The following is a 19,281-nucleotide window of genomic DNA, read 5'->3' as shown; positions in this document are numbered from 1 at the left end:
AAAAGTCTATGGTCTATTTGACTCTAACTTCTTTCAACAATAGAAAAAGTGGAATCATCTTCACAACCGGCCCTATTATGGTCACAGGTCTGAGACATTGTAGTTAATACACGTGGTGGACTCACAGACTGTTGAGCTTGTTCTGAAGATGTGCCTTGAAGGACTCCCAGGTGCTTTTGGTGACACACATTGCAATCCAGTCGACTCCTGCAGTCTTTGCTTGTGTGGCCTACTTTCAGGCAACCAAAACAAATTCCCTTTTCCTTAATGGAATTGATCTTATGCCGGTGTACCTTTGCTTTAAACTGTGAGCACTGATCCATTGAGTGACTGCTTTGTAAGCAAAACAGACAGTTATGAGAAGGGGAGGACTTGGTCTTATTGCCTGAATATTGAGCTGTAACTCCTTCCTTCACTGCAGCGACTAGCTCTGGAAGCCTTGGGGATGGTTAGGTGAGAGTCCTGAATGTTGCCAAAAAGTGGATCTGAGGCAATTTTAACCTGCTTTTCAATGAAGGAAACAAGATCTTTAAACAGTGCTCGGTGACCACGCCGCTCTTGTAGATCACAAGCAAAGGCTCTCCATTTTTCCCTCAATTTGTAAGGAAGTTTCATGATGATGTTCCTCATGTTTGATGGTAAGCCAAGTTCCTTCATTTGCATCATCTGCTCTGTTCAATTGGAGCATCCTCGAAGAAAGAGGGAGAAAGCTTGTAGTGCTTTAATATCCTCACTTCTAACAGGCGTCCAGTTGAGTATTTTTTCCACATAGGCAGATGCAATTTTATGTTCATTTCCAAAATGCTCTGCTAAAAGGCTCTTGGCTCTGTAGCAACTCTGCTCTGCAGGTAAGCGTTGACAACTGTGGACTAGGTCTCTCGGCTGCCCCCTAGTGTACTGTTCCAGAAAATGCAAACAGTCGCTTAAATTAGTTGTCCTCCACTGCATTTTCAAAAGCTCTGATGAAAGACTTGTATTGAGGAGGGTCCCCATCAAACACAGGGATGTTTCTTGAAGGAAGGACAGATTATGCTGAATCGGGAGGGCAGTGATATCATTTTGTCGTTGCATAATATTTACAATGTCACTTGAATAGTTACCGGTCAGAGCGTGACTCTGAGGACGCACATGTCCTGTTTGATTTTAATCAACAGCCATTGTCACTTGAACTGGAGCATCAGCCTTTAATAGCATCTCATTCATTTGTGTCTTTGGCCTTTGTTTGGGCTGCAGTACAGGAGCAGGCGCGCCAAGAATATTATCCTCTTCATCCATTTTCTCTTGACGTGGTAAAACCAGGAGACACTTTAGGATTACAATTAAACAAATAAAACAATTAAAATGATACAGAATCAAAATAAAGTAATAAAGTAGTAAACATTAAAAGCTTCTTTTCTTTAAGATATTTTCTCAGAAGTGATTGAAAAGATGCTGCTGATTCTGCAGCCTCCTAAAATGCACGCACATTACGTTTTCTCTTGATTTCCGGAGGACTCGCAGCCATGTGTCGACCCTCAGCTGTGTACCTCACAGTCTGTACCGTGAATGTTCCCTGGGGCTGCGCATGCGCAGTTCGCTGTACGGAAGCCGCTGCTGCCGCTGTACGCTGGCGGTCTCCGGCTGCTGTCTCTCCCAGTCAGTCCTCCTTCAGTGACTTGTACCGACTCTGACTTCCTCAGTCGCCTCCTTCACCGGCAGTAATCGGCAAGCTAAATGCTCTTTATGTGATTCACCAGGAAACAGGATCCTCCTTCCTGACTCTCAGACTTGAAGCCTGCACATTAAAGGTACGTTCCGCTAACAACTATGAAGATTTGGCTACTTCTGATTTAGCAAAAGCTGCTAATTAGATGTATACAGAAAGTCTTTGGCTGCCAGACTCTCCTATGAAATGCATTGCTTGCTAAGCCGAGCTAGAAGCTAGTTGCTAACTTGTTGTCAGATTAAGGTTAGCTTTGACACACTGGCCGAACATACACCCCGTGTGCTGGTGCTAGCATGTTAGCTAACACATGATGTGCCTCCACGTTAGCAGTAACTTAACCCCTGTGAGCTGGACCATAAAGTGCACAGCATAGTTGCATCTTAAAGGGCAATGCCACTTCTTGTGGTTTCCCCAGCACTGCGAAGGAAAGCTGTCATCCAGGTGTAAACGTCGAGCTCATCCAGCCCGGTGAAATATCTGCTCGGAGGGGTCATGTACAGGCTGATATGAACAGTTAATATAAACGACTTCCGTAGTCAGATGTCACCAGTGCATCCTCTCCACCTCATTCATTCATTTACAGTTTCAGTTCACTTCACAGCTGCTTCCCCAATTTACTGAAGGGTTGTGCACGTATCGCACAGAGCTCTAACAGCTGTCAATAAGTGAAAGCATGGAGATGTATTATTCAGTAAGTTGTTTGAAAGAAAACCTCCATTTCATTTGATAATCGATAAATCGTTTAAGTTGTTTTTCAAGGCAGGTTGCCAAATATTTGATGGCTCCAGGTTCTCAAATGTAGGAGTTTGGGCTGATTTTCTTGCTCTGACATAGTAAATTCAGTCTGATGATGTCTCCCAAGGACACTGTGTGGGCAAATTAAGACAGTAATTGTCCTGTTTACATCAGGATATGGGCGGTTTAACACTTCCAATTCAAACTCAGGCTGCAAATAATCATGAGTTTCATGATCAATTAATCTGTCAACTATTTTCTCAATCAGTTTATCTTTTGCTTTGTAAAACAACATAAAACTGGAGCATGCCCACTGTGTTAACCAAGATCATGAGGTGACATCAACAAATGCAGTGTTTTTTTGTTTTTTTTTGACAGATTAACAGTGAATATTCAATTTACTGTCATATAAAGGATAGAAAAGTGGCACATTCTCACATCTGAGCACCTGGAACCATCAAATATTTATCATTTTGCTTAAAAATACAAATACAAAATGGTTGCTTTCGATTGATCAACCAGCTCATTGTTTCAACTCTAATTCAGTGTCATTGTGTATCAATTATCAGCCAAATCATCTGATAATAACGTGATCATGTTACTATTCTACTCATTTCTGTTGTCCAAGTTAATCGTTCCAAGTGAGAACATGTGGTGACCGCTGAACATCAGCATGCAGCTTTTACTCTCTTTAATCATCAATCAATCAGTCGATCACTTTCGGATGCCGATGGTCGGTATGAGAGGCAGAACTGACTGATTTCCTTCGCTGCAGGAGTGTGTGGGAGCATCATGTGGAGGAAGGCTTCGGCAGCGGCCCTGCTGGCGTTAGCTGTTGGCTATTTCTACCATGGCAGCCCGGAGCTGCCAGAGCAGATCCTGCAGTATATCAGCCTGCCAAACTTTCAGTCGTCGTCTCAGAGCCAGAACAGCCAGAACAGCCTGGAGCAGGTGATCGCCGCCGCCTGGGAGACGCTGATAACTCTGCCGAGCCGCCAGTGGGGCAAAGTGGCCGTCGGGTGAGTTAGAGTTGAACTGCGGCTGTGAGGAAGCGATGCATGTCCTTCTGTCACCTGGAGTTTGTATCTATCAGTGCGTCTGTGCTCCTGCAGCCGCTCCGCCGTCCACTGACCTGTCGAGAGGCTGTTCAGATCTGCTGCCGAGACGGAATGTGTCTGTCCCAGCTCAGATATCTGCATCCAGGATGGTCGTGTCACAGCGAATTAAGTTACCGTCTGTCCCAGCCTTTAGCCTTTAGGCTGCTTTAAAATAACGACACACTGGATTAGCATTTGTAAAGCACTTAGAAGTTTTACAAGGGTGGAAGGGGACGATTGGCTGAACCTGAGGGACGGCCTACCAGAGGGGTGGACAGGTTGTTTCTACCGAGGCAAGAAGTTAAAGTGGAAGAACTAGTTTGGTTCATGGTTTATGCTCATCTTTAAAGTCACAGTGGAAAGGCAGTTTGGACGTCTTGATTGTCCTTTGACTGTCCTCATGGCACGAGTTTGTCCTCGTCTGCAGCTGGCCTCATCAATAAGGCTGGGACCCTACACACACCACCCTACACACACCACCCTACACACACCACAACCTACAAACACCACCCACACCACCCCACCCCACCCACCCCACCCCACACCACCCACCCCACCCCACACCACCCTACACCCCACCCTACACCCCACACACCACCCCACCCCACCCTGTCCACGCCACGTTAACATAAAGTCTGCCCTCCTGAATCAGTGTGTTACATTAACAAACAGCTCTTGGACTCCATCTCGCACATTGCAAATAGTCTGTAAATTTAATTCTATGAACTTCTGCACCTTTCTGCACAAAACTTCACAGCTCCTCCATTTAAATAACAGTCACAGTGAACATATTTTTTTTATAAAATATTTGCATATTTATTTATTTAACTTTGCTTTATTGATATGCACCAGTGTACTGAGGCAAATCTCTTGTTTGTGAAAACCTCCTGTATACACTGATTATGGATAAGTATTTCATTAAACTGTCTCTTTAATTGATTGTCATGCTGACACCAGATAAGCATGACAATTAGTTTTAACCGCTGCTGATATCTCCAATAAGAGGTTCACACATCCTCAGGATTGTTTGCAGTTAAAGTCTAAATTAGTCTCCATCACTATCTTGATCTGCTCTCTCGTTCAGGGTGAACGCCTGCGTCGACGTGGTCGTCTCAGGAGTGGGGCTGCTGCAGGCGCTGGCTGTGGATCCTGGCGCCGGCCTGGATCACGAAGTGCTGCACTCCAAAGAGGACTTGAAGGAAGCCTTCATCCATTACATGGAGCGCGGAGCAGCTGCCGAGCGCTTCTTCAGCGACAAGGAGGCCTTTCAGAGGATTGCTCGTGCAGCAGCAGAGTACCCCGGTGCGAAGGCAAGGCCGCCTTCCTCCCCAAACTCTCTCTGAGGACGTCTGCTTCTTGTCTTATTTCGTCATGTCTTAAATGACCTTCCTTCTGGTAAACTTGATTTCGTCTTCTTCCAGCTTTACGTGGGAGGGAATGCTGCCCTCATCGGCCAGAAGCTGGCCACCTACCCTGATCTGATGGTATGGGAGCGTGTTAATACTTCTGTTTAAAACCCATATACGTACCCTACATGAATGAACTGGATCATTTAAATAAACATTAAAGTTCTAAGCTGGTCACTCAAATTTATTTCAGGATATAAAGTTAATGCATAGATATTTACAGAAAACAGGAGTAAAGAAATAATAATCATGAGAAACATATTCTTGACATTTACGTGCATTTTTTTTAATGATATGAATTTTTTTTCAGCCCTTTAAACACAGTATTGTCGTGTTATTCAAAGTCTCCGGCCTTCAGTTCTAACTCTGTCATTTATTGTCATAAATCCAGAGTTATACAGTAAAGAAAAATGCCATTATTCTACCACACAGCAGCCTGTTTTTGAAGACGTATCAACCAGTTTTATTCATGAGGTGCTCGTGGTTACCTGTTAATATGTTTTTTACTGCAGGTTTTGTTATGTGGGCCAGTTGGTCCTAAACTTCATGAGATGCTGGACGAGCAGATAGTCGTCCCCCCTGAGTCTCTGCAGGAGACGGACGAATTCCACCTCATCCTGGAGTATAAAGCAGGTGAAGAGAAGAAGAAGCCACAGCTCACAGTGTCGCACGATTCCTTCAGTCTGTAACACGGCAGTTTGTGTTTGGTCTCCTCCTCTGCCTCCAGGTGAACAGTGGGGTTCCACCCAGGCGCCTCAAGCCAACCGCTTCATCTTCTCTCACGATGTGTCCAACGGGGAGATGAGCTTGCTGGAGACATTCGTGGCGAGTCTGGACGAGTTTCAGCCTGACCTGGTCGTCCTGTCGGGGCTCCACATGATGGAGGGTCAGGGCAGGGAGCTGTGGGAGCAGCGCCTGAAAGAGGTCACCTGTTTGTTTTCATTGAGAAGTTCTTTATAACAGCTGATTCTTCGGTTTAAAAAACGACTGTTATTCATCATAAACATAAACATGTTTTGTCATCATTCGCAGTATGTTGCTCAGGAGTCAGCAGTATGTTTGCATGATCACGTGGCAATGACTCTTACATGACATTTTGGGGTGGTATGTCTAATATCTTGTACGTTCTTCCTTGCTGCAGGCCGTGTCTGCCATATCTGACATTCGTAAAGACATTCCCATCCACCTGGAGCTGGCAAGCATGACCGACAAAGACTACATGAACAGCATCATGCAGGAGGTACATGCCGAGAGCAGATTGCGTCTAAGAGAGTGTTTAAAGTAGTGAACTTCACAAAGTCCTTTACAGAGAAAAGATGAGTGTGCTCAAAACCCACAAATCCCTGAAGAGTTCTGTATATTTAATTAAAGTTTTTTTCCCTCTGTTTCCTGTTAGCAGGTTATGCCCATTGTCAGCTCCATCGGGCTGAACGAGCAGGAGCTGCTCTTCCTCTCTCAGGCTGGCGATGGGCCTCATGCAGACTTGGCCACCTGGAAAGGCATCCCAGACACGGGCCGGGTCAGCGACATCCTCCTGTGGATCCTGGAGCAGCATGGCCGCAGCGACCCCTCGTCAGAAGCAGACCTGACTCGCATTCACTTCCACACACTGGCCTACCACATACTGGTCACGGTGGATGGATACTGGGGGAACCAGGCGGCAGCTGTGATGGCCGGAGCGCGAGTGGCCAGCAGTCAGTCGTGTGGCCTCCAGACTGTTGACAGCAGCAAAGTGGAGCTCAAAGCCCCACTGGAGTTCCACAGCTCACACTCTGAGCCCCGCGAGAAGCTGTCCCTGAACCCAGCACAGCCTGTTACAGTGTGGCGCCGAGGAAACGTCACCTTCCACCTGACACCGGTGCTGGTCTGCAAACAGCCGCTTCGGACAGTCGGGCTCGGGGACGCCATCTCAGCGGAGGGACTAGTTTACTCCGAGTTAAAGACCCAGCAGCCTTTCTAAAGGTTTGCTTGAATCTGACACTCTGCTGGAAACCGTTGATGGGAAGTGCTGAAAAGACCCAGTGAAGTTTCACCTGCAGCTGTTGTTCGGTTGGAGTCCTGTTTCTAAACTTGTTTCCAGACCTCCGCGTCCTGAACCAGCTTCTGTGTCTTCCTTCCCGAAGCTCCGTTGAGTTTAAGAATGTGATCGAAGGCGATAGTTTTAAAATCCTGCCTGACGACTCCTCCAGCCTGCTCCGGTCTCCTCTGTTCTCCCTCCTCTAATCCTGCAGCAGACACAGAAACTGAGGCAGAGCTTCACAGTGTGGATCTGACCGGGCTGTGCGGTGGCCTGAATCTATGCACTGGGCGCAGCTCAAAGCCATCGTCACGAACTCCAAAGAGTTTAGTCGGCTCACTTAATTTCCTTTGACCCGCATACCCTCAGTATGCTGTGCCTTGAGAGAATAAAAATTAGCGTTAAATATTTCATTCACATTCAGAGCCAAACAAACTAAACGTTAAGCAGCGCATCAGTTTCCGACACACACACACACACACACACACCCGTGTTCGACTGGAAACTGATGAGCGTCTTACTACATTGTAGAATCTAACTGCTATTCTTGATGTTCTTTGTTTCCTCAACCGCATTAATGTCACATAGTCACTAGATCACTTGAAAGCTCATTCAGACGCCCTCGTGAGTCTGACATCTTTACGTGTAATAACTGTTACCTAGATATACTTGACATTCTTGTTATTTGTCCTGTGAGGATAAAAGCTCTAGAGAGCTTGACAAAGTTGTGTTTTGTCAGTTTTTTTGGCCTGAACACTCGAGAAAGATGAAACGCTGCAGAGTGCAAACAGTAATTATTATTGAGTTTGTATAACCTCTGTTGCTTGCACTGCGTTGTAAATTCCTGATGCAGCATGAAATGTTACATATAAATGCAAAGTCACACGTGGTTGTGAAGGGGATCCTTCGTCGTGCAGTGAGGCTCAGTTTACAGTCAGATTTCTGAAGGTTCTGCTGGACATTAAAGGAAAAATAGATTAAAAATGAGGTGTAGGTCATGTTATCAGGGTTACTGTACTTGTTTGTTCACTGTTTTGTTTGTGCCACTTTTCAGTTATCGCTTTCCCTCACTTATAAAATGTGATGATGTAACACGATTGGCTGAAAAACCTTACTACCTGACCAGTGTAACAACCTGCAAGAAATTTCTAGCATATAGATTCATTATGCTTTTTCATGGGTTGTCTGTTTTCTGAGCTTAAATGGGAACGCCTGCATCATGTTAGACGTACAGTATGTAACTGTCAGAACAGTGTATTTGTATACCTCACATGGCCACTGAAGGCATGCAATAATGGAGTCTTAATGCAAACATACAGCAGAAAGGTGTATGGCATTTTGTTTAGCAGAATTAATTCTTTGCACTAGTAGGAAGCGGCAGGTGTGCCTGCAAAGGTGAATGTAACCATAACTCCAAACCCCACCCCCTTTATTTTTAGCAAGTACAATCTATTCAACTTTGCTCCTTTCATAGTTTGTGTCTCATGTTTTTAACATTTGTAACTGTCAACAAGGTTCATTTACATGTAGTCTGTCATTAAAATATGTATGGAGAGTAACTCTTGGCTTGAGTGTGGTGATGGAGATTATTGTGAGTGCTGAAAGAATTTAAAATGATTATTGAAAAATGTACCTGCAGCTGCATTTAAAAATCATTTGTAAAGAAAAAAAAAATGGCAGCCGTTCTCTGGACCCGGTGTCTTAAATACAAATATCTGCTGATCTTCAGTTTTATATCATCATCAAGTTACTGTTTTAGACATTTTAAGATTTCATCTTGTGCTCTGAATAATAGTAATGGTTTTTTTTTATTATTATTTTCTGACAATATGATGAATTAAATGATAGTAAAAACAATCACCAGTTAAATTGAATTAAATGGTTTTTGGATATAAACAATTCTGAACACCTTCTTTGAACACCTTCTTTGATGCTGAATAGATGTAAAACATGTTCAGAGTAAAAGCAGCTCAGAGGATCAAAATTAGAGTATATGATCAAATATACAGAAAACATTTGTGCTGCGAAATCGTTGGCTCCCAATGTTTACTGGGTTATTAAAGGTTTATTAATATTGTTGAGGCTACAACAATATTAATAAATAATTTACAACAACAAGCATTTAAAAAGGTATTTCTGATTTACATTTTTAGTGTTGTTTAAATCAAATCACCGTCTTTTGGTCGTGAACACATGAGACACACTGTATGTTCTTCAGTTCTACATGGAAACACACTGTGTGCTCTGTTACTCTACTGCAGGGGTCACTAACAGGCGGACCGCGGTCCGAGTCCGGACCCAGACACCGTCCTATACGGACCCGGACCTATATCCAGTAAATTATTAAGGGACTTCAAATTTTGACGGGACACTTATATTTTAACCGGCGCAACTTTTCTAGTCTTTACGGCACCGGTTTAGCGGCTCAGGAAACGCACAAACCAATTGCATGCGAGTTAAGCCATCCCACGTGATGCTACCCAGCCAGTCGCATCTCTGCATTGCGGACGATAAACATAGCAACTCTGACTGCAGTCAGATGAGGAGTGAGAAGCGAACGGAGAAACGATAGAAAATTAGAAAGTTAGAAAGAACAACAAAAAGTGTGGAGAGTGGGAAAAGCGGGAAAGAAAGAGAAACTGTATAACTGTTCAGCTGTTATTTTCAAATTCGTTGAGACTGTTAAGATGTGAAAGTTAACAAAGAAAAAGGAATATTCAAGCTGTTGCTTCACTTTTACTTTTTCTAAAATTAAACACTTTCTTTTATAATGCACAATTTTTCAAAAAACATTTTATTTTCTCTATTTCATTTTTAAATTCAAATCTGCCTGGTTTAATGTTAAGTGACAATAAATACTGTCTTTATTTGATCAGATGTTGATTACATGCAGATGTTGATACAACTACTAGGCTACTTCAGTATATATATCACACAAATCATAACGTTATGACATTATGATGTTCCGGACCTTTGCTTTAGGAAATTTTCTCTAACCGGACCTCTTTGAATTTTAGTTGAATACCCCTGCTCTACTGTCTTAGCGGATAGGAAACGGTGTAACGCGTCTGCGTCTGATTGGCTAAACTTTTGCAGTACGTGAACCAATCAGAGTCCCGTGCGTCTGTGCGCAGTGTTGAAGCCCGGCCCCTGCGTCGTGGAGACGTCGCAGCCTGGAGTCTGAAGCGGCCGCCGCTGCAGTCTCCACCCCGGATACCACAGTCCTACCCCGGCTTATATAAAGGTAGCAGTAACAGGCCGTCCCTGGCTGCCCATTTTTCTCGTTGATGGTTAGACTCTGCGAGAGAAGGATGAAGTTCCTTGTAGCTGTCACAGTCATTGTGGGATCACTGATTTTTCTGGCGTTCCCAAATGGCTCATCTGCTGACGAGAAGAAGAAGGGCCCCAAAGTAACTGCGAAGGTAGGTGTTAGCTCGCAAGCTAAGTTGCTAGTGGATCCCGTATAAAAATCCGTCCTGCATGCTAACCGTTAGCTGCGGATTGTAAAGCCACGTCACACGCAAGTTCTCTGTCCGGTCATACTGATCGGTTGCCTTGTTAGCTGGGAAGCTAACGTTAGCTAGCAGACGGCTAATGTGAGGTGTCGTGGCTGCAATAGTCGGAGTGCGTACAGTGATTGAGGACGTTCACAGTCCCATCAATCGGTTCACATAGAGGGATTAACCGTTGTTTCCAGAGCAGGGCAGCAAACTGAATGAAAAGGCTTTTGCTAATCTCCGCGGAGCTAGCAGAGCTAATGTAGCCAGTGTTTAGGCCTTAACGGTCGGTATTCTCTAATGTACCACTTATCAACTGCTGCACATCCATGTAAATCTGAAATGATTGAGGCGCCTTCTGCAGTTAACCCACTCGGCTGCAGCTCAGCAGATGTTTTCATGTGTGGCTTTGTTATGTGTGGATGCTGCAGGTTTGTCCACGTCTACAGTTACACGGAAGCGTAGATCTGGTCAGCAGCTGACCCCGCAGGGTCCTTGTTTCTGATGCTCCTCGGTGTAAAACTGGAAATGATGCTTCTTCACTTTCAGCACATCTAGTTTTAGGGACTGACACGCACAAATCAAATCTCTGTCTTGCACCACAAATCCTTCATTTTAAATGGGTTAATAAGATAAGATAAGATAAGATTTACCTTTACTAGTCCCACAGTGAAGAAATTTCAGGTATTTTTTTTGTCCTGCAAGTTTTGAGTTAGAAACAAAACATGCCTGAAAGTTACACTGAAAAATCATTTCTGTTGCCTGTAATTTTGTCATGTTGGCAGATAACCTTAACCCTAACCCTAACTGCAGAGAAAAGGGAGATAAGACAGTATAATTTGATTGCTCTTATGTCACATTACCACTGGGCTAAATCCTGAACGAGACCGCCGTCACGTGGAAATGGCTGCAGGCAAACTCCTCAACAAAGGAAGACTTGATTGCAGTTGTGGACAAATGTAACTGTATCGATTATCTAAGCTTTACATTATGTACATTATTACATGAGCAATAAGTAAAACACTGGAAAGAATGCATTACATATTTACCTGTGAGTTTACTGAGAGGTCCTGTGCCTCTACAGTTATATCAGTTCTTCCACGTCGATTCAGAAAATCAGCAAAATATCAATGGATAAAAACGGTTTTGCCTCATACTGGGATGTAAAATAGCTTCTTCTTTTCCAGGTGTTCTTTGACTTGAAAATTGGAGATGAGAATGCCGGAAGAGTTGTCATCGGCTTGTTCGGGAAAACTGTTCCCAAAACAGTTGAGAACTTTGTGGCTTTGGCGACCGGAGAGGTGAGAACGTCAGAGCCTCGTTTTCCAGTTTGTGTTCCAGTGTATGGCAGTACATTTTTCAAACGTGTACTTTGGTCTCATTAAACAGAAAGGATTCGGTTACAAAGGCAGCAAATTCCACAGAGTCATCAAGGACTTCATGATCCAGGGTGGAGACTTCACCAGAGGAGACGGCACCGGAGGTAAGGCGGCCGCTGACACCTGCAGAATGGCTTTCACATCGGGACACTGAGTCACAGATTTGTCCCTGCAACAACAAACTTGCTCATGTCTGTCTGCATCAGTGCTGCTCTGAGCATTAATGACTGAAGGCCTGTCTCAGACTTGGGCTCTTTAGGGTTTTACCAGCAGTTCAGCTGTGCAAAATGTCTAAAATCCACTTTTTCTGCCTGTTTTCTGTGTTTCCATAAGATTTACAACAACTGTGTTGATTATCTAAGCTTTACATTATGTACATTATTACATGCCTTGAGGATTCCTTCTATGGTTTTAAAAAAAATGTATCAGCCAAGGCACTGGGAGTTATCTGAGACCTTGTTTCTGGAACGTTTCCCAGTCATAATGATGCACAGTGCTGTGCAGCGTTCATAACAGAAGAATCTGTCATCTGATTAAGTGAAGATAAACATTTGGCAGTCACCCAAGTGAGATGCAAAGGCTGCTCGAGAGAGGGGACGCTCGTGGAAAGAACACAACACCAAATGTCTGCTCAGTGTCCCCGTGCAGATTTGAATGGTCCAAATAATACATTTTTCTTTAAATGAAGGCAAGAGCATCTTTGGAGACCGTTTCCCTGATGAGAACTTCAAGCTGAAGCACTACGGCCCCGGCTGGCTCAGCATGGCCAACGCCGGCAAAGACACCAACGGCTCTCAGTTCTTCATCACCACCGTTCAGACCCCGTGGCTGGACGGCAAACACGTCGTCTTTGGAAAAGTTCTGGAGGGGATGGTGAGTGTCGGCGTTATGTCTTTTGTCTGATTTGCCACCAGCAGAGACGTGTAGGATCTGTCGAAATGCCAAAAATAGCAGGTGAATTTCAGATGAAAATAGACTGGTTTCCTGCTCTGTACCCTCCTCCGGTGCACCGCCGACAGATCAAACAAAGGAAGTCAGACAAACACGCTTCATAGAGCTGCATAAACTGCCAAATGTCTCTTTTCCAGTGTTTCACTTTGAAGCTTCGATGAACATTTTACAGCTTTCCCACTTTTCTGAATGCGTGCGCGCAGATCAACAGCCGGCCTTCGCTTTGACGTCAGTGACAAACAGGCGAAGTGACTCAGAAATGAATCATGAATATGAATGTCATCCAAATGCTGAGGCTGAGGAGCATGCAGAGGAGGGGGCTCTAAATACAAACGAGCCAGTAAAACACATCAGTGTCCAAAGACATCAGGACACCAGTGTTTGAAATCAACGAAATAATGGACTTAAATACACTTTTGAAGTGCTTGTACTTAAGTATCTCCATCTTATACCGTCAGAGATGTAATTTGTTGTTTGTTGTATAAAGCTGTTATAATTCACAACTTTTTCAATGAGGTTTTGACTGCGCAGAATCACTCTGATATCTTTTTTTTTTAACCTTCTAGGATGTGGTGAGGAAGGTCGAGGGCACAAAGACAGATGGCCGTGATAAGCCTCTCAAAGACGTCACGATCCACGATTGCGGCACAATCGAGGTGGAGAAGGCGTTCGCAGTGGCCAAGGAGTAGAGTGCTGCCGGAGGAGAACAGGGCAAACTGGACTGGGGGTGGGGGTGTTGTAGGAGTCGCGGAGGCCACCTTGTTTTATCACTAACAGCCCTGTGGTCCTGGAGAAGGGGCTTTGGGTCATTCGGTGTCGGTGGCTGCCGTCTTAAAGCATCAAAAGCGCGCTAACATCGAGCAAACACGACGACACTCGGGGTCCATTTACCAACGAGCATTCCAAGGTGCACTTAACTGTTCGTTGTTGTTTTTTTGTAAAAAATGAAATCTGAAATAAAGGTTTCAAGTTTTGTTAAATTGCTGAGTGAATTTCATTGGTGTCGCTCGCATCAGACGAACTCAAGCTTTGGAGCTATATGTGTAACTAGTTTTGGCTTTACTGCTCATCACTGTGGAGGAGTTTCAGCTGTTTGCTCATGTTTGATATATTCAGAACGGATTCGTGCATTTTTAGGTGAAATGCACTGTGAAAACACCATCCTTACATCTTATTTATAGCCATACTGTCAGTTTAAGGCAGTTCTTCTTGTGGCCACTAGGGGCGTTTTCTCATGTTATTGTCTGACTGAGTGATTACACACAGTCTGAAAACTGCTCTCGACACACACAGCAACCTGCCGTCCGGCTCCACATGAAGCAGATAAACTCACCAAATCTTAAATCCCACCACATTGAAGACTTTGTGTTTCATTTAATTGATTGATTGTTATCACCAGTCATGCGTATCGTGGTTATCGATCTCAAACGAGTCACAGCGAGGTTGCATCAAGGGTCAGTTCGCCCCTTTTACAGCCTGCACTGGTCAATGCAGATGTCAACACTTCAGCTGATGTGAACATTTTTGATAAAGATCCTAAAATTTCTGTACTGCAGGTAATTAAATTACTACTTAGCTATCACTCAACAGACATACCAACATATATCAATATATACAGAATATGTAGGCAGATGTATCCTGGTTTGACACCACTTGAGGTAAATTCTGCATGTTTTTGTAATCTGGGAGGTTTAACTCAAATCCTCTAACCTTGTTTCACCTGATCTGACCTTCATGGGTTCCCGTCTTGAGAAACATGTCTTAGTAAAAGTCAACGTCCACAGAGATTACTACATTTACGTTAAGGCTGAGTTACTTTGCAGATTCAGACACAATGATTCAAAATATAATCAAAAATAAATCATGTATCAATACAGACTAAACTATGTAGCAGTACAGAAAGTAGCTCTGCTACATTAAAGCTCTGAACATTAATGCATCAGTAATTCTAATCAATCATGTAACTTTATTCTGAAATGGACCATTCAGGAAAATTACTCCGATTTTTAGTATTATATTATTAGCAGTCGTAAGTGTATTTTAATGTCATACTTTTGCATTTTTACTCAAGATTTTGAATGCAGGACTGCTACTTTAATATAAGTAAAAGATCTGAGTACTTGTTCCACAGCTGCTCAAAGCTCTGAGTAAAACCTTTTGAACCTCACGCTTGAAGTGAGTCTGGACGGACAGACTTCTCTGTATCATGGTGAAAGTGTGCGTCTGGACTGCAGAGGGCTCCCTGTCACCACACAGCGGAGCTCAGGCAGCCCATGTTTGTGGTTTCACATGTGATATTACCGCAATAAAATGAGGAATTGTGCATTTCTGTGGTACTCTGTCTATTCATGATTGTTGAGGACGTGAAACGGCTCCGCTGTGTTTCCGCTGTGTTTGCTCCACTTCTATCACACGTTACCTCCCCGGGGAAAGAAAGTTGTTTACAGAAGACCAATCAGTTTGCTTTTGTCCTCTTCTATGGCAAATGGTGGATTTTCCTGCACCAGGACACTGGTTAATGTCCTCAGATACAGAGAAGAAAATGGACGTTGGAGACACCTTCCTGTGATTGTCTGATCTTCCTGATGCTCATGTGGCAAAACCACTCCCATCGGGAGCTTCGAGCCAACAAACAAACACACAGTTTGCAGACAGCTTCAGGTCAAACGTGTTATCATGTCTGTACAGTGTGTTCTACTTGACTGGGTGTTGTCTTAGAGTCATAATTAGCTGCAGATTGTGGATTACAGTGACTGCTCAGCTATTTTGCATTCATACAACCAGATAAAATAATGATTTCCAGATCAGGTTTGTCTGTTTTTTCACACTGAATCAGCAACAAAATACATGAAAGACAAAGTGAAGTGCACAAATAAAGAGTTCATTATTGTGCAAGTAGTGCATGAAATGCCTCTGTGGAGGCTGCTGGAGCGTCGTGGCCACGTGGGAATAAATATCAGCAGCCTCTAATGATCAGGGGCATGACCCTACATTTGGGGCTCACACTGGGGGTTTGCATAGTCACTGCACCACTACACTTGTGTTTTTACATTTCATCATCTTGCCATTACATGCATGCAGTATCTTGTGCAGTATTACATATTTTCTTCAATATTGCATGTTTTTCTATTAAGCATTATGCATAATTTCTGGTAGTTTCTTTTCATACACTCTGTGACATATCTGTTTATCTAATGTGGAATAGTGAAACTCAGTACCTAAACCGTGTGCAATTTACAGTTTTTCCCATTAGCAGTATTATTTTTCAATGCCCCCCCTTTTGTATAGAATATATGTATAAATAGCTGATTTTACATTTTATATTTTGTATTTTACTCCCTTTTATGTCTCCTTTTATCTTCCTGATACTGTTGCTGCTGCCTGTTACACCCGTATTATTAATTAAGTGTTATGTCTTATCCTACATAAGAGCTAAAGACTATAATATTTAAAACATGTAACAGTCACCTACTTCAGCTTTGGGAGGCCCCAAATAATATCTCTGATAATAACTGATGTTATTTCAGTATAATGGAATTTATTCCCATGTAGCCATTCTTAAAGCGGTTTCTGGAAACATGTGGAGGCCATGGGAACGGTGCAGGGGGAGGGAATGGTATTCCCAAACACAACTGACCTCCTCTGCTTTTGTCAACTCGCAATTTGTTCCCAAGCTGGAAAAGTTCATCACTCATCTGTTTGTTTGTTTGTTTGTTTGTTTGTTCGACGGCCTGTTTGTTTAACATCTTGTCTGTTGAATCGCCACATGTTAGCTGACCGGCTGCTGGCTGTAGCCTCATACTGAGCCTCTACAGACGTGAGAGTGGTGTCAGTACTCTTCCTTTAAAAATCAACTTTCAGGCAGTTTCAGTTTCAGTTCAGGTACCAGCACAATCAGTCAGCCACCAGAAACAAAAGTAAACTCCAGAAACGTCCTCAGTCATCTGACTCATCCTGAGACAGGATTTTGTTTCCATGCTATGATCCTGTAGTACTGCAGGTACACACCCTGACTGAAAACACTTCCCACCACAGGGAAAGTCCATCTTTATTTTCAGACGTGGTTTAGTTGCATAATTACAGAGCAGAGTGTAAGCGCTGTGATCAGAGTATCATTTGGAGAGATTATCCCACCAGAACATCAAATCATGTATCCACGTCTGCTTTGATGAGCTGTGAATGAAGTTTGAAATGAGTTTAAAGTTGTAAAAATGGATGTCGCGCCTCAAGCCTTTATATTCCTCATCATTATTCTTTGTAATGCATCTTTTCTTTATATAAATGATTGAGGGGGCATATGCTTAAGTGTTGCTAAACAGCTATCCAGCCAAGACAAACTGTTTTGGATGAGACTCACAGAGAGGATCTGTGCCCTGCAGCCCTTGTTTTGCCCAGATTCACTCAGGCATCCAGTGACTCACCAGAAGGAAAATATGGAAAGAATTCCCTGGAGTCGGCACAACCGTGGTCTTGGTTAAACCCTCTGTTGTTCGGTTTGGCCTTGTTTGTGGCGATTGGGGATTGTCCAGTGAAACAGTGTTATTCTTCACTTACTGGCTTTACTGGAAAAGCCGTGACGGGCCGGACATATCTGGCATAGCTTCCTGCAAGAGGCTTTGTCAGCGAGATTAAAAGAACACTGGAGAGAATCACAACACCGAGCGTGGAGGTTTTCTGTCACACCGGAGGATCGAACGTCCACATCCTGCCCTCCTGTCAGGGACCAGTGGGGCATGTTTTTGTGTTTGTCTCCTCGCTCTGAAAGTTTGAACGTGCATCTGCTGCGATTTAATAACTGGAAACCCTCAAGAATCTCATCAGATCGCAAGTCGGAAGATGGATTCTTGCAAAGTCAATAGGCCTTTTTCATTCGAAGTTACAGGAAGTAGTCAGACCCCATTCATTTAGTTTTCTGTTAAATTAAAGCTGCACAAATCAGTGTTTTTATATTAACAGTAGTTCAAATGACAACATGTACATGAAAGGTGTCTCTCTTAGCTTTACAAAGCATTGGAGCGTCTTTGAGCTCGTTGTTTCGGTTTTAAAAGAGTAAGCCACTGATTAAGCTCTGATAATACGATCAAACTGACAATGGAGAGATTAAAGAAATCCAGAACTATCATCTTTCTGATTTCACATGTTCTTCTTCCTTGTCAAAGTCGGGCATCTACATTACCCACAATGCAAGCAGTTCGGGTGGAACCTTGGGTGCATTATGCTAATAATGGCTAATATAGCCAGGTCAGTATGTACTCAAAGCCAGGCCAGTATGTACTTAAAGTATCAAAGTAAAGTACTCATAATACAGAATGTCTACTGTCAGTGTTAATATTATTATTGATGTATTAATATGTGAGCTGTACTTTAAAGTCATTGTTGGTCAAGGTGGAGCTAATTCTAACTAGTTTTTAATTACTAACTTTTTAAAGTACAAGTACCATGCAAAAAGTACAGTATTTGTGTAAATGTACTCAGTAACTTTCCAACACTGTCTCCAAGCACAGTGCAGCTGTTTTCAGTGAAACGCTCTAAAAACCACACAGATGAACAAAGTCAGGGACCAGCTGGTGAACACAGTGGAGCGTGTAAACGCTAACTTGGTGGAGACCAAAACAGAGCTAAAACAAGAGTGTGTGGGAGGCTGCAAACACAGCAACTTAATGCTCTCTTCGCGCCATGTCTGCTGGAAGTGTAAACAAAGGTATTTTTTACTTCTTCTTCATTTCTTTGTTGTGCAGAATTTGCTCCATGCTCCGTCAGACTCGATCAGCATCATATATTGCATGAACTGCAGCAGATGTCTGGTCACAGGGTTCAGCTCGAACATTGGCTGAGGTTCATCGGGACGCTGAGAGACACGTCCCAAAGCTCCAGCGTTGTCTTTCTTTGTGTTTTGCATCATTGTGGTGCTGAAATTTGAATCTTCCCCCCAGTTTGAGCTCATGTGTGCTGTGGTTCTGTTTCGACTCTCTCACTGTCTCTATAGCAAAGACCTGAATGGTGGAGCGTTGCAGAGATTGTTGTCCTTCTTTCAGGTTCTCTGGCCTCTGGAGTCCTCACTTCACTTGTCAGGGCTCCTCTTGTTCACTTACTGTGTTTGGAAGGATTTCAAGCTCTGGAGTTGTGGTGGTTTCATATTCCTGATGGGGCTCACTGTGCTGCTGAGGGCCTTTTCAGAGCGTCAATCAAAGCCAAATACAGTTCTATCTCAGATGTGTGCGGAGAGTTGCTTGGACTTCATGGGTTGGATTTCATGTCTAGTTAGCTGAATTTGTCTCAGGTTTGTTCTGGTTAAGGTTAATACAAATGTTCCTCTCATCTTTAAAGGCTGGTTTTACTGTAAATTTTTAATTTTGTCAACTACATTTTTAAAAATTGTGGCTAAAGTAAAGTCCTGCAAGTGCTCGACCAATCAGATATGTTCAGTGCTACAGGCCCCACCCCCAAAAACCCTCACTTTTGCCAAGCACTGCCCCTGAGCAGGGACATTTTGG

The 19,281-nt window shown here is 43.5% G+C and overlaps 2 protein-coding genes across 3 annotated transcripts; both read left to right on the top strand.

Annotated features, from left to right (window-relative positions):
• Positions 1 to 1,598: 1,598 nt before the first annotated feature.
• adpgk (ADP-dependent glucokinase) lies at positions 1,599 to 8,517 on the top strand. Of its 2 annotated transcripts, none has more exons than XM_076734017.1 (8): positions 1,599 to 1,787; positions 3,216 to 3,459; positions 4,622 to 4,847; positions 4,959 to 5,021; positions 5,456 to 5,576; positions 5,671 to 5,867; positions 6,085 to 6,183; positions 6,343 to 8,517. In XM_076734017.1, the coding sequence occupies exons 2-8, from the start codon at positions 3,233 to 3,235 to the stop codon at positions 6,901 to 6,903; spliced, it is 1,494 nt and encodes a 497-aa protein (XP_076590132.1). In that variant the 5' UTR covers positions 1,599 to 1,787; positions 3,216 to 3,232; the 3' UTR covers positions 6,904 to 8,517. The 2 variants fall into 2 exon arrangements, with proteins under 2 accessions (XP_076590132.1, XP_076590131.1); XM_076734016.1 differs by having other exon boundaries at positions 1,609 to 1,787; positions 6,340 to 8,517.
• Positions 8,518 to 10,135: 1,618 nt separating this feature from the next.
• Positions 10,136 to 13,767, top strand: ppib (peptidylprolyl isomerase B (cyclophilin B)). The gene is made up of 5 exons (XM_076733599.1): positions 10,136 to 10,382; positions 11,645 to 11,758; positions 11,847 to 11,940; positions 12,525 to 12,709; positions 13,354 to 13,767. Exons 1-5 carry the CDS (start codon positions 10,248 to 10,250, stop codon positions 13,474 to 13,476), a joined length of 651 nt encoding a protein of 216 aa, XP_076589714.1. The 5' UTR covers positions 10,136 to 10,247; the 3' UTR covers positions 13,477 to 13,767.
• Positions 13,768 to 19,281: the final 5,514 nt, after the last annotated feature.

Source organism: Chaetodon auriga, chromosome 6, assembly GCF_051107435.1.
Source record: "Chaetodon auriga isolate fChaAug3 chromosome 6, fChaAug3.hap1, whole genome shotgun sequence".
NCBI classification, from domain to species: Eukaryota; Metazoa; Chordata; class Actinopteri; order Chaetodontiformes; family Chaetodontidae; genus Chaetodon; species Chaetodon auriga.
The sequence above is the reverse complement of the archived record's forward strand: the minus strand, read 5'-3'. Positions and strand labels throughout refer to the sequence as shown.